The sequence below is a fragment of the Oikopleura dioica genome, chromosome 1 (assembly GCF_907165135.1).
Source record: "Oikopleura dioica chromosome 1, OKI2018_I68_1.0, whole genome shotgun sequence".
NCBI classification, from domain to species: Eukaryota; Metazoa; Chordata; class Appendicularia; order Copelata; family Oikopleuridae; genus Oikopleura; species Oikopleura dioica.
In genome coordinates, this window is record NC_137291.1 from 4,220,258 (window position 1) to 4,233,586 (window position 13,329).

A 13,329-nucleotide genomic window follows, 5' to 3' on the forward strand; every position below is an offset into this window, starting at 1 on the left:
GAATAGTTTCATCGATCAAATATTCGTAGAATTTGTTTTTTTCAACCAGTTTCGTGGCGGTAAAATCGTCAAAAAAATAATATCCGATTAAATTGAGAGAAATAACGCCGATTTCAAATGCAAAAAAGCCAAATGCCAATGCAAAGATAAACGTTGAAATCTGTGAGCTTCCACGAACCGGGTCCTCCATAAGTTCTTCATCGAATATCAAAGTGTATAAAGAAAGAAAAGAGACAACTAAGATTTTTTTAAATATTTAATTTAAAGAAATCCTGCTTACTAAGAGCCATAAAGAGTGAGTTGATAAATCCGGCTGCTTTCACTCGTGTAAAATAATTGTTGTTCTTTAGTTTCTCGTTTCTTGAAAGATGGGTTGGTATAAGTCCAAATACAGCATAAACTTGAAATATGATCAAAAATAAAATCTAAAAGATGATTTTTTTTTGTTGAAAATAAAAAAAGCCTTACTGATAAAATGATTGTTGGTGTGATCATTTTCTCTGTAAAAAAGCCACTTCCTGTTGGTAGAAAATGATTCTTTCGATTTGCTAATAACTTGACTTATTAAACGATTACAATTTATTTATTCATTAATTTAATATTAAAGAAATTTCTAAAATTATTAATTGACTGTTATGATGCAAAAAATATGCACCACTTTAAGGTCTTTGATAAAGCTTTTGTAATATCGTATAATAATGACGTTCAAAAGGTCGTTAACTCGAAAACAGGCATTGAAAAACATATGAAAAGAACGCGCAGTTTCCCGAGCAAACATTCGGAAGAATGGAATTACCAAAATGAAAGATTGAATTCATCCGGTCGGGCAAATTGTCTTTCCGAAAAAATAGATTAAAAATCCTCAAGTGGCTCGGTTACCACTCTAGAACAAATTTTGATGGACATTTATTGCCTCAGATGGTCCAGTTTCACTTTCCCGAAATCCAGGCGACCCCGGACACGCGATATTTGAGCGGTACCTTTGCGCGCAAACATCCGACTTATCTCGAGGAGCGTTCGAAAGTAAGAGCCGAGGAGGAGCCAGGGAAAGGCCCTTTTGACCAGTGCAAATAGAATGTCAATCTCAGCTGTCAAAAGTCGCCGCGAATTTTTGCTTCTAAGAAGTTTGCGATTTCAAGATAGTTATTTTCAAACTATCAAAAAAAAGGTTTCGAATCAATCATAGACTATGATTCATAGTAGTGGTTAAATTCAAATAGCCGCTCGCGGCTTCAAAAATCTTATTTCTAAGCCCCCAAACCGCCAATTTCTTTCAAGAAAATTGAAGTGGCAAGAAAACGATTCAAACTCGCTCGTCTCACAGATCTAGCGTGTCGGATTAAGGGTGCACAAGTCAAACAACTTAGCTGATGAAAGGAAGAAAAGTCACGAATGGGTTATTTTCTGAAGAAAATTCAAATATTTCTCTAGCATAAACATTTGCCCATCGTCGTTTAACCATGGTTCTATTATCCATGATCAACTTTATTTTAATCCCAAGCAAGGCGAAGACGTCTCAAATCGCCGAGAACCAAGAGCTCCTTCTTTTTTTCAACATGCGTTTTTCAAGAGCGGGAGAAAAATTCGCGCGCGCTGAATTTTTCTGGAGACATAGAGGAGTACTAAAACTTATCAGGTAAAATTCTTATTTTAAGATTATCTGAGCCAAGACGGTAACTTAGCTCAATATCTCTAGAATCTGGGCAAATGGTTTGAGAAGAGATTTGAAACTCTTAACGGGGTCCCTAACCCTAACCCTTATGTGGGGGTTAAGTTTAGGGTTAGGGGCAGCTCGAATGTTAACCCCCTACTACCGAGCTGCCCCTAACAAGACCTAAACCAGTGGGCTTCGCCCCCCGCCCCGGACCCCCGTTCAGAGTTCCCAGTCCTTAACCCTTACCACTAGCACAGATTCTAGAGATATTGGATGGCTTGAATCATGGACTCCAACGATAACCCCTCTAAGAAAATTTAAGGGTGTCTTTTTAAAAAAATTAATAAAAATGAACATTTGTTAGGAAACTTCAAAAAGAAGAAGTACAGTATGAAACCTTGGCCGCCGAAAACCTGGCGGAGTCTTTTGAAAAGCGATTTGTTTGAAGAAGTACGCCTTTACATCCATTCTACGGTTCAACTTAAGAGAAAGCGGCTAAAATCACAAGCAGGCGGCTCAGAGCAGAAAACAAGAAGGACCAGTTTTTTGAAAACAGAGTGAAAAACAGACAGAGCGTCACGGCAAAGTGAAAACGAATGAGTCGACTTGGCGGAAGTAAAATCGCATAAGAAGATTTTCGAAAGGAAGATTTTTTTTTGTAAATCACAAAAAACGAGCATTTTGAAAAAGTTGGAGAATTAAGAATTGCGGCCGCAGGACACAGTGGAGAACAGGAAATCGGAAAAAAGGGCAAGGAAGAATGGGCACATTGTCGTGTCCAGACGCAAAGCCAAAACTCGCCCTAAGAGATTATCGAAAACCGGTAAGAGAGATCGAGATTTTTTGATGAGAGTTAGTTTTTATTTGTATAGTATTTTTGATAGTGAAGTGGAGCAGGATGATCATGACTCATTGATTCGTGAGAACGCTGAATTAAAAACTTCGAATTTAAATTCGAATTTCTCCAAAACAATAAAATAACTGCCCAATCGAGCTGAAACCAAGTTTAAGGTTTCTGCAAATCGGGCGGATTTGAAAATCAACCGACCGCTTATGTCAAGAAAATTCATCAAATTTATAAGAAAAAAAGCAATATTCGATATAAAATAAGTAAACAAGCGAGTTTTCCGATTATGGCTTACTTTCATGAATTATAAATATCAATAAAATAATAGAGGGAAAATTTTAACTCGCTTATTTTATACCGAGTTCGCTCCTTTTTCTTAAAATTAATTATAAAAAAATCTATATAATTATTAAAATTATTTTAAAATTAATAAATTAGAATTATTGAATTATCAAATTAAAAAATAATTACGAAAAATTGAAAAAATAAACGAAAAATATTGAATGATTGATTTTTAAAATAAGAAATACCAGCAATCTAAAAATGCTAATTGTTGTTAATGATGGTTTATGATCAAGAAATCAACAAAAATGATCTCAAAAAGATTTCTCGTGAAGAAACACTCATTTCTAGCGAGAATTCCAGAGGACTGTACTTCAAGAAAGAGACTGCACTCAATTTACGAGTGAAATAGCGGCCCTTTGAGTCGAAATTAAACTGTCAAATGAGCCCGAGACCGTTGCCCGATATTTGCGCTTTGCAAATATAAAGCGGATTCGTAACATGTTGCTGCTCAAATACAGAACAAGCCGCGTTTTTTTGACTCACTGGCCCCGAGGCTAGTGCCCTCCCTGGCGGCGGTTATTTCCTAAGATTCCTCTTTCAAAGAGGTTAAAGATTAACCTGCCCTGAGGCGAGAGTTTTTCGTTCTCTCTCTTTCGTAAAATAATCATTCGTCATCGATTCTATTTAGAAGCGCCAAATATATACAGAGAGAGAGTTAAAATACTTATTTAATAAATACAACTCAAAAGGTAAATATTCTTCTTTCCCCCCAGGGCGGGCTAGAACTGCCCCCGAGGCGGGCAGGCCCTTAGATATATAGAAAAAGCGTGTTTTTATTTGTCAAACGAAAAGTCGTCGATATTTCAAATTGACTCTCTTTCTTCATTTGTATAAATCGGTTAGTTAAATTTATGCTGGACAAATGTTATCAGCCCGGGTCAATATTGTTCTAGCGCTGCTTGATTTGATGCTTCTTTTTCAGATGAACACTCTGCAGCCGCGATATCATCCGTACAATGGAAGTCCAAGTGGCAATGGAGGTTCGCCGGGGACCTATGTCGGACATACTGGGCATACCGGCTATGCTCAGCCTACCAGGTTAGTTTCAATGTACCAGTGTCCAAGTGTGTAAAAGGTAGGAGGACTGGGATCGACAGCCGGTGTAGAAATCCAGAGTCAGGTTTTTAATTGCAAAAATGAAAAGCCGCGTAGCGGGTTTATGAAATCGAAGCCGCGAAGCGGCTTCGCGACTTTTTTAATAAACTATTAAACAAGTTATGATGCGAAGCCGCTTAGCGGCTTCGAGTTGAGAAGAGCCGCTACGCAGCTTTTCATTTAGCCTTTAAGAACCTAGCTCAGGCTTTCTACTCAGGTTGCCGAGATATTTTTCTAGTGGTTTTCTTTTAGAAACATTAAAATATCGGTTTTATTCATGGAGGAACAAATTAATGATCTTGAAAATTATTTGTCGAACTTACAATGTAAGAAAACGTATAACATGGGCGACCCTTTGTTACTCGATAAAACGCTGGCGATTTTTAACTAGTTACTCAATAAAACTGTGGCGGGCGGCCCTCTGTTAATCGGTAAAACGATGGCGCGGCGAAAAAAAATTTAATCGGTAAAACGATGGCACCCTTGTTAATCGAGGCGCGGGGCTCTCTTGCATGACGTCATCGGAGGACTCATGCTGAAAAAAATGTTAGGAAAGAGGTATCGAGCTCGCGCCCGCCACTCACTAAGGTGATCACTAACCACTCAGCTATACTTACTTGTCAGTAGACCCACATTAACAAGGGTTTATTGTTACATTTTCTCACATGGGAGCTGAGCTGGTTCTCTCAGAAAAATATTGAATTGAGCTGAGCTGAGCAGGACATTTCAGCAATCACTGACGTGAGCTCTTGGCTCGGCATCCTGACCCGTCTAAAAGCCTTAGACAGGACCTGTTTCCTGTTTTTGGGACACTGTCCTGTGTACCTGAGAAAAAAGGGATGTTTTTTGGCCCTGTCTTGTGTACCTCTCCAAAATTGGGATTAAAATCTCGGAACCCTGTTTCTGTCCTGTCCCTGACTAAAGACAGGCCTGTTTTTCCTGCTCAGGGCCTGAGTTGAGACAGATTCCTGTGTAATAAGGTCAGGAAACAGGCTTCAATAGACTATTGACAATAGTCTAGATTCGCAACGTAATTTATAATTCATCTGAGCTGAGCGACTGCTAAACTTTCAACTCAGCCCAAGAGCTTCATCTCCCCAGCCTGGGGCCCTGGGCTAGTGAGTATTTTCTTGTGTTCAAATTCCCGGCTTTTTGGCTTTCTAAAAACTAATTTTATATGAAAAAAGCTCGATTTTTAGTAATTTCCAAAACAAGCGTCAATCTCATTATTTACTCGACAAAAATGAGATGTATCCCGGAAATCCCTTAATTTAAAAATTCCCGGGCAATTCTTTACTTTCATCGGTATGGCATGTCTTCCACTCATTTATCTTCAAGCAAGAGAGTCCTCCGATGACGTCAATCCAGCGAGCCCCGCGCCTCGATTAACAAGGGTGCCATCGTTTTACCGATTAAATTTTTTTTTTTTGCTGCGCCATCGTTTTATTGAGTAACTAACTCAAAAGTGCCAGCGTTTTATCGAGTAACAAAGGGTCGCCCATGTTAGAAACAAAAAGAAGCGCCCATATTTGTGGCGCTTTTATACTTATCTAGAAAATCAACATCTACAATGGATTTTCTAGTGCTTCAAAAGTGCATATTTTTTGTAAAATGAAGAACTTTCTAGACTCCTAAATTTTCAAGAAAGCCGGTTTATGAAATGAAATTATAAAACTTGATGTCTCGATGTTTTGAGCCAGTTGGCCGATTTGAGTCGAGCTTTGTCCCTGCGCTCGGAGGTATTTATTTTCTCCGCGGATATTTGTCTATTTTTTTAAAAGTAAATTTGCTTTTTCCTTTTTATTTAACGAAAATCTTTTGATCATGAAAATTGTTCATTTGATTTACGGGATCAATGGTCCTTATACAAGAGTTAGAGAATTGAAGAGAAGGGGTTCAAGAGGTTCAAGGTTCGTTCTAGAGAAAATTAAAAAGCAGAAGTTCTAGAGAATTGATGACTTCAAAATAAAGGCGTAAAGAATTCAATATTTTTGGCAAAGATTGTCGATGAAACTTTCGAAACGGAGTCCAAGATTGTCAATTTTCTATTCGAGCACGTGACGGCTTCTGATTGGCCAAGTGCGTTTCCTCGGAAAATTGACAATCTTCGACTCGTTATCCGAAGTTCTATCAGCAATCTTCGGACAATTGTTGACCACTAGAAAACTCTCTTCATCCCTTTTTTCAGCGAGGCGCACAGCGGAACGGTCTACGTCTCCACCCCTGGTCAAATGCGCTCGACAGCGATGATCCAGCCACCTCAATTCGAGTCTCCTTCTCACAACGGAACGATGTCGATCGGCGGCTTCTCCCAGGGCTCCAGCGGCGGGCCAGCCACACCGGCTGGAATTCAGCAGCGAGATCGAGTTTCCCAAGCAAAACCGCCATACAGTTACATTTCGCTCATCACGATGGCGATTCAGCAGTCGCCGCAGAAGATGATGACGTTGTCGGAGATTTACAACTGGATCATGGAACTGTTCCCTTATTACAGACAGAATCAACAAAGGTAAAGTTCTTTTCATTGAAAAAAGCTGATTTTTTTTTCTAGATGGCAAAACTCAATCCGCCACAGTCTGTCCTTCAACGACTGCTTCGTCAAAGTCCCCCGCTCCCCCGACAAACCAGGAAAGGGCAGTTACTGGGCGCTCCACGACGATGCTGGAAACATGTTCGAGAATGGCTGCTACTTGAGAAGACAAAAACGGTTCAAATGCCCAAATAAGGTAAAGGTATGGCTGCAATTTTAATTTTCAAAGGGGCATGATTTTTAACCTTTCTTTTTAGACAAACGAACCTGGAGTGGATCTGAAGCAGGAAAATACGGAGTATGAGCAGACCGAAAAGAGGTGAGTCAATTTATTCGGATGTAAACTTTACATTGTAAAGCATGCAATTTTCAAGCCAATAATTCAACAGTAAAAGTAACTCATCTAGCTTTAAATCCTCAATCATGACTCAAAAAACCTGTGTTGAAAACCTGAGTCAGGGTATGCTCTTTACCAATGCGATAAAGACACCCTGACTCAGGTTTTCAACACAGGTTTTGAGCCTCTTTTTTAATGAAAGCTTCTTTCATCGCCCAATTTCTTTCCACTTTCTTTAAACAATTTTTTCTTTAGTTATCAAAATGAGCCCCCGCGCGTCTCAGTCGGCTCCCCTGTGGACAAGCATGTCGAGTACGAGACGGTCTACGCGACGACCAGCCAGTTAGTACCTCTAGAACTCTTAGAACCCGCTAGTTGAAATTTTGATTTTCTCCTCATTGTTGATTCTTTTCCCTTCTGATCGTTTGATTTTTTCTTTTCTTTGTTATCCTAAACATAATATTGAGTCTGTGTCCATATTTGAGAGTTTAATATTTTTTCAGTCATCATCAGTCCCCCGGCGGCATCCAACTCGTCCCGATCGTTTCGCAGTCCTCGATCGTCACTTCTTCCCAGCCGCAGATAAAACCAGAGCCGAACCAATCGATCCAGCAAGTAGTGAGCCAAGGGAGCGCGCCCCAACCTGGCCAGCCGATTGAAGTCTTGCCTAGCGATGGAAGGGCGATTTATCACGATGCCAATGGTGTCCCGGTAAGTCACTTGGTCCCGGTAAGTACCTTTTCAGCATGATCTTTGGGAGACCAAAGAATGGTGAAGGTACGATTTCGGTGGTAGATTTTGAAAACAATGCATCTGTTAGTTTGATTTTTACCTGTGTAGAAACCTGACTCAGGTTCCTGTAGAAGCTCTTTGAGGACCCTGACTCAGGTTTCAACATAGGTGGACAGCCCTTGCCTAAATTTTAGCTTTGTAATCGAATTACAGTTAATTATGGAATTTTTGGACATTTTTTGTCCCATGATTTTCTCAAAAATGTCCAAAAATTCGATACACGCTCCCAAAAAAAATGTCCCAGCCGAATCGCTTAAAAAATTTTTTTTGAGGAAAAAATCGATCATCCTCTTTTTCCTCCTTCTTCCAAAGACACAAATATTCTTTGGGAACGAGATAAACCTTTAATTCTATCTTTCTGAAAGAGAAAGTAAAATTTTAAATAAAAATAAATGTCAAATTTTATGATATAACTGTTTTTTCATTGTAGAATAAAAATTTTGGCGCAGAAAATGTCCAAAAATTTGATACAAGCATTTTTAAAAAGTTTCCCAAGAAAACCCCTTAAAATTGAAAAAATGTCCAAAAATTTGATGTCCAAAAATTCCATAATAAACTGTATTTTGGTGGAAGCACTCTTCCTTGATTTCAAAAACTTGATCATCATTTTCAGCTCAATCTCATCGACCCGAACGGCCAAGAAGGACAACAAGTGATCGTCCAATGGGCTCCCGAAGGCGCGATTCCAGACGGCCACGCTCAATACGTCCACGCTTATCAACCCCAGTTCCTGATCAACACTTCCGACCCGAACTACCACCCTCACCATCCCTTTTCCATCAACTCCCTCATGTCCACTGGCGCCATGACAATGGTAAGATTCCCTACTCATTTTCCCTTTCAACATAAAAACGCACAAAATGACACTTTTTGAAACGATTAATTTTTAACCCGGGGCTACACCCGCTCATGATTTGGCGCGCACTCGCCTCAAGGCCGATAGAAAAAAAAAAGCAAATAGAAGTAAAAACGTAAATGGCGGGCTTTTTCCCCCGAAAAAATGAAGTCTAGTATGTGTGGTGAAAAGAAAAAAGCTTGAACTTTTGCCATTTTTTCATCCACTTGTTTCTCAAAATTGTGCCATTTTGTTTTCGTTAAAACAAAACCGGCGTGTTGTTCAACTCTTGATTTGTCCGATTCAGAACGGTGAATACTTCACCCCGACTGGCCACATAATGCCAGCCACATTGACTCAAGCACCTGTTTCCACTGCTCAATCTGGCCAGATTCAAAGCGCTCCTCATTCTGTCCAAAATTCTAACACTCAGAATTCAAAGGACGGAAACATCACCTACATCGAGCCGCAAACGATCGAGCTCCAGCGCACCGATGGTCCAAATCAGCAAAACTCTACCCCGGGCCAGCAGAATCAGTCGAACGCTGGTGGCGCTCAGGAGCAGAACCATCCGACCAATCAGCAGCAACAGCAGCAGCAGCAGCGGGCTGAGCAGCAACAGTCCAACCAACAAGAACAACAGTACTTGCCCGCGCAAGAAATTCCCGCGAGCAGCTCGCAATCCGACCCGATCGACCAGTCACAGCCCTCAGGCCAGGTCCAATTCGCCCCGGAATCGCCCTCCCAGCCGATGGAAAGCGAAAACCATCAGACTCCAAGCTCCAATCAAGTGACGAATCACAGCCCGATTTCGAACGAAAACGACGAAGCGTAAGAAATAGCAGCTCTAGAAACTCGCAAATCTGCCCGCAAAATGCCCGCAGTCGACCTATGAACTGCCTGAAAGGAAAAAAATTTATAAATAATTGATTCATTAGTGATTTGAAATCCACTGTTTTTGTAAAGTATCTCCTTATTCACAATAACTTCACTGTACAAATAAGCGAATTGAAGCGGAAGTAAAATAACCTAATCTGCCATCTTTGAATCTTTAAAATTTCAATTTTTGAATTGCCAAAAAAATGTATTTAATAAACATAAAAAATACTGATTTTTTTCGTTTTTTTTATTGAGGAAAATTTCGGGATCAACAAAGCCTTTGTTCAAAGAGAAGGGAAAAGTCAACATAAAAAAATGTTTGAAATCAAGGAAGAAAATAGTGGATTTTTAGTCGTCGACGGGGAGGTTTTTGCTGAAAAGATGGTAGTAAGCCATCAGTCTTTTCGTCTCCAAAAGTCTGTCGATGGTTGAGGCGATTTGGTGAACCTCTGGGTTGGCGGATCTTGATCGTTCATCCATCATCCGCTGGATGTATCGTTGATGTCGGAGGTTTCGCATTCTAGAGCCACAGACAACAGTTGTGAGGAGGCAGAGGATCAGGCTGATCAAATTCATGTTCATTTGATTTTTTTGTTAGAAACTTGAGGGTTTGTGAGTTTGAATGATTTTCACACAAGGCTGAGAGGTTTTATACTCTCAGAAAAGAGCGCTAGAGCACACTAAAGTGACAGGTTGTGCCTTTGTCGAGTCAGAAAAAAGCCAGGTGACGCTTCCATGAAAAATGTCTCTTTGAGTAAAACTGAAGTTCAATACTTGAATTTGTCTTATTTATTCGAAGATATGGCAGAGAGAGAAATAAAATAAGTAAAATAACTAGTAAGAATGCATTGTTTATTACCTGGGTTGAGTTAATACAAATAAAGTTTATTGGTCACGATTAAAGATCTACAAATAAAAAGCAAAGCTAATCGGAATAATTTTATTCCGTAGAAGATAGAGGATATTGTTATAAGATTCAAGCACTTTCCTTCGGCGATTTGTATCGGGCTGGTAGCGAGGTGTAGTATCTCGGCTCGCAGGGGGTGTCAGGGTTTTGTCCCGCCAGCCGTATAATTATAAGATACGATAGATTTTGATTTTTTTTTGAAAAGACTTTTCAAAATTGGCTCCCTCCGCCTGTTACTTTGCTAATGATAAGAATTATCACAGCCTAACTTTCAAGATTTTTACCGATCAGAAAATAATTTAAGTCCACAGTGTGGACTCCACACAATCTTTGTCGCAGGACCTGGTTTTTTCATTTTTATTGGTCCAAACAAGCATCAAACACTTTTCCAATTCACGCTCTTTTCCAAGGAAACGGGACTTCCAATGACACAGAGTCGAGTTTACCGTGTCATCGCCAACACCATTTGTAATGCTTGACGGCGTGTATCGTGTCGTCGAAGTGTTCTCTGGGAAACCTGTCAACATCAACGATTCCCGATAATCCGGAAGCTGCCACTTTCTGTCTACTGAAAGGTCTGCTTTACAACACCCTTACTCACTTCTTCTGATGGTATATGTTCGCGTGTAAACGTCATGAAAGAAGAGTTCAGTAGAATTAAAAAAAACATCCCTTGGGACAAGTGTTTTGGAACATGAAGAATCTCATGTAGCGCCTTCTGCACATGATTCACTGATCGATTCCGCGCTCTTCTTCTTTGGATTTTTCTTGTTCTTGTTCTTTCGACTGGAGATAAAGAGCTTTTTTCGTAAGTAAACGAGAGAAAAATTTATTGATTAATTTTTTTCGAGTTCGATTTGACGCCTTTGACTGAAAATTTAAGTCAAAAAACGGCCTTTAAAATTTTCAAGAAAAAATTGCCGAATCGGCGATTCTGTAGTGCTAACCCAGCTGAAAGTCATAAAGTCAAAATCAGAATCGATGGTCTTAGGTAAACTGCAAATCTGGCCATTTTCAACCGCATCGTAAAAGTAAAGATAAAAACATTTGAAACCGCATGCTATTGTGTCTGAAAGCGACAAAAAAGAAAGACAATCAATTCTGATAATTATTGATGTTACTTACCATTTTGAGGGCGGCCCTGACCATCAATGCTCCAAAATCAGAGGAGAATTCAATTTCGCATAAGAAAAAAATCAATCATAAAGAAGAAAATCTTTAGTTAAAAAAATGAGGAAAGCGAAAAGCGAGAAATGGGCAGAACTGAAGATTCATTTTCTCAGCCAGTTTGGAAATCTTCTTTATACACTGGCAGTCCTATTTCCTATTTTTGGCCAGGTAAAATCACGAAAATTCAAAATCCATTCCTTCATTTTTAGATAACGCCCGATCATGATTGCTCAGAAAAAGACCCGACATTCAATTTTTCATCAACCGGAGTTCCAGAAAATCATGAAAACATCCTCATCCCCCGAAAGAACTCAGAAAGAGGATGGGAGTCATTGACGACAGAATTTCTCCTTGTTTGCGAAAATTCAATCAAAGGAAAGAATTTGCTGTTTTATGGGCTTTTGGGCGAGTTCTGCTGCATTTTGATAAATGGCTGGATTTGCGATAGTTTTGGAAGAAAACGAGCTATTTTGATTAGCAATTCTATCTACGCTATCGCTACTGGTAAGTCCTCTTCCCGTAGGAGTATTTCAAGAAGATTAAGGGCTGCATATTTTTTCGAATAATTTTGTGATCTTCTCCATTTGCCGGTTTTTCATCCACTTTTCTGCCGCTTCGATTCTTTTGACAACTCCGCTTTATGGAAAAGAAACTGCAGTCTTTTGGCCTTCTACGCCCTTTGTACTGTGGTCGATCTTCAGTTATGCTTCGGTTATAGTAGGAAGCTTGTTTGCTTTTTACTTTCCAGACTGGAGAGAGCTACTGTTGCTGAATTTTATTTTCTCTTTGGTTTATTTTATTTGGTAAGTCAGCTGAAGAAATGTAACTCTAGAAAATTTTTTCAGTCTTTACTTCATCCCGGAAAGCCAAATCTTCCTCGACGCCCAAAAAAACATGTCGAAAGATCAATTAATCGTCAAAAAATTCGACGTCCCTCCCAATCGACACTATTTATTGGTCCTTGTTATCTTCAGTTTTTGCCAGATAACGTCGAATTTCGTGTACTACGGACTTTTATGGAACGCTGGAAGTTTGAGCGGGTCAGTTCATTTCAATTCCGCGGTCAACGGAATTATGGCGACTGTCGGAAGCTTATTGCAAAGTAAGTGGAGGGTTATTGCAGGCTTTCGTAACAGTAACTACCGTAGTTCCGCTTCATAAAAAACTGTCGACAAAGAAGATCGTTTGTTCTTCATTTTTGCTTGTCGCTGGCTCGATGCTTTTGGCCTTGACTTTTAGGACGGATTTGATGGTTTCCTGTTGCTGCTTTTTCGGTAACTGATTTTGCAATTTTCGTGTTGACACGCTGATTCTAGGGCTATTTTTGATCGTCCTGACGTATCTGGCGACCTTTGACATGGCGGATGTTTTTCCAGGAAAGGTTTCTTTACGAGGATCATTCTGATTTAACGATGTTTTTTAACAATAAAACTGACCGTCTTGGTCAAAGATAACCCGATTGTCGGAAAACCCTCAAAAGTAAATTGCCGCTCAATCAGCTCTGGAATCTGTCAAATCATCGGCCGCTGCGGAACGCTGACTCTCCCCTACTTCCCCCTTCTCGCCCAGCAATACCAACTCGCCGTTCTCTTTCTCCTCCCCGCCATCGCTGGCTCTATTTATTTCCTCCTCCCGACAGTTCCAAGAGAAGACGGCTACGGAAATAGGATTATTTATGAAAAAGTTTCTGAAACAAACGCGCTGCTGAAAGAAAAATCGATCTTCAAAAAGAAGGATTCTAGAGAAGAAATCGCTGAAGTGATAAAAAATGAAAATTCTGTCCTTATCAATTAATAAAATGAAATTCTGATGATTTTTTCGCGGAAAAGTTTCGTTTCATTTCCAGTTTGCGGAACACAAAGTTCATTTGAGAACAAATGCCAAGGCCAGAGCTCAGAGGAGTTCATGACCCTCAAAAAATGGCGTGTTCCTGACCTT

The 13,329-nt window shown here is 39.9% G+C and overlaps 2 protein-coding genes across 8 annotated transcripts; both read left to right on the top strand.

The window, feature by feature from the left end:
- The first annotated feature begins 2,042 nt into the window (after nucleotides 1-2,042).
- LOC145710239 (uncharacterized) lies at nucleotides 2,043-9,531 on the top strand. 7 transcript variants are annotated; one of them, XM_081787961.1, is made up of 9 exons: nucleotides 2,043-2,477; nucleotides 3,769-3,884; nucleotides 6,130-6,450; nucleotides 6,493-6,673; nucleotides 6,729-6,790; nucleotides 7,064-7,150; nucleotides 7,312-7,537; nucleotides 8,214-8,414; nucleotides 8,743-9,531. In XM_081787961.1, the coding sequence occupies exons 1-9, from the start codon at nucleotides 2,415-2,417 to the stop codon at nucleotides 9,268-9,270; spliced, it is 1,785 nt and encodes a 594-aa protein (XP_081644087.1). In that variant the 5' UTR covers nucleotides 2,043-2,414; the 3' UTR covers nucleotides 9,271-9,531. The 7 variants fall into 7 exon arrangements, with proteins under 7 accessions (XP_081644087.1, XP_081644132.1, XP_081644094.1 ...); XM_081788006.1 differs by having other exon boundaries at nucleotides 8,878-9,531; XM_081787968.1 differs by having other exon boundaries at nucleotides 6,493-6,667.
- A 1,832-nt stretch (nucleotides 9,532-11,363) lies between these two features.
- Nucleotides 11,364-12,796, top strand: LOC145711665 (solute carrier family 22 member 15-like). The gene is made up of 6 exons (XM_081789353.1): nucleotides 11,364-11,559; nucleotides 11,601-11,895; nucleotides 11,936-12,194; nucleotides 12,237-12,493; nucleotides 12,540-12,665; nucleotides 12,708-12,796. Exons 1-6 carry the CDS (start codon nucleotides 11,452-11,454, stop codon nucleotides 12,794-12,796), a joined length of 1,134 nt encoding a protein of 377 aa, XP_081645479.1. The 5' UTR covers nucleotides 11,364-11,451.
- The last annotated feature ends 533 nt before the right edge of the window (nucleotides 12,797-13,329 follow it).

Coding starts and splice junctions, on each gene's coding strand:
- LOC145710239 (XM_081787961.1), top strand. CDS start 2,415: ATGGGCACATTGTCGTGTCCAGACGCAAAGCCAAAACTCGCCCTAAGA. Junction 6,791..7,063: donor TATGAGCAGACCGAAAAGAG/GTGAGTCAATTT, acceptor TTTTTTCTTTAG/TTATCAAAATGAGCCCCCGC. Junction 7,538..8,213: donor CGGTAAGTCACTTGGTCCCG/GTAAGTACCTTT, acceptor CATCATTTTCAG/CTCAATCTCATCGACCCGAA.
- LOC145711665 (XM_081789353.1), top strand. CDS start 11,452: ATGAGGAAAGCGAAAAGCGAGAAATGGGCAGAACTGAAGATTCATTTT. Junction 11,560..11,600: donor TATTTCCTATTTTTGGCCAG/GTAAAATCACGA, acceptor CTTCATTTTTAG/ATAACGCCCGATCATGATTG. Junction 12,195..12,236: donor TCTTTGGTTTATTTTATTTG/GTAAGTCAGCTG, acceptor AAATTTTTTCAG/TCTTTACTTCATCCCGGAAA.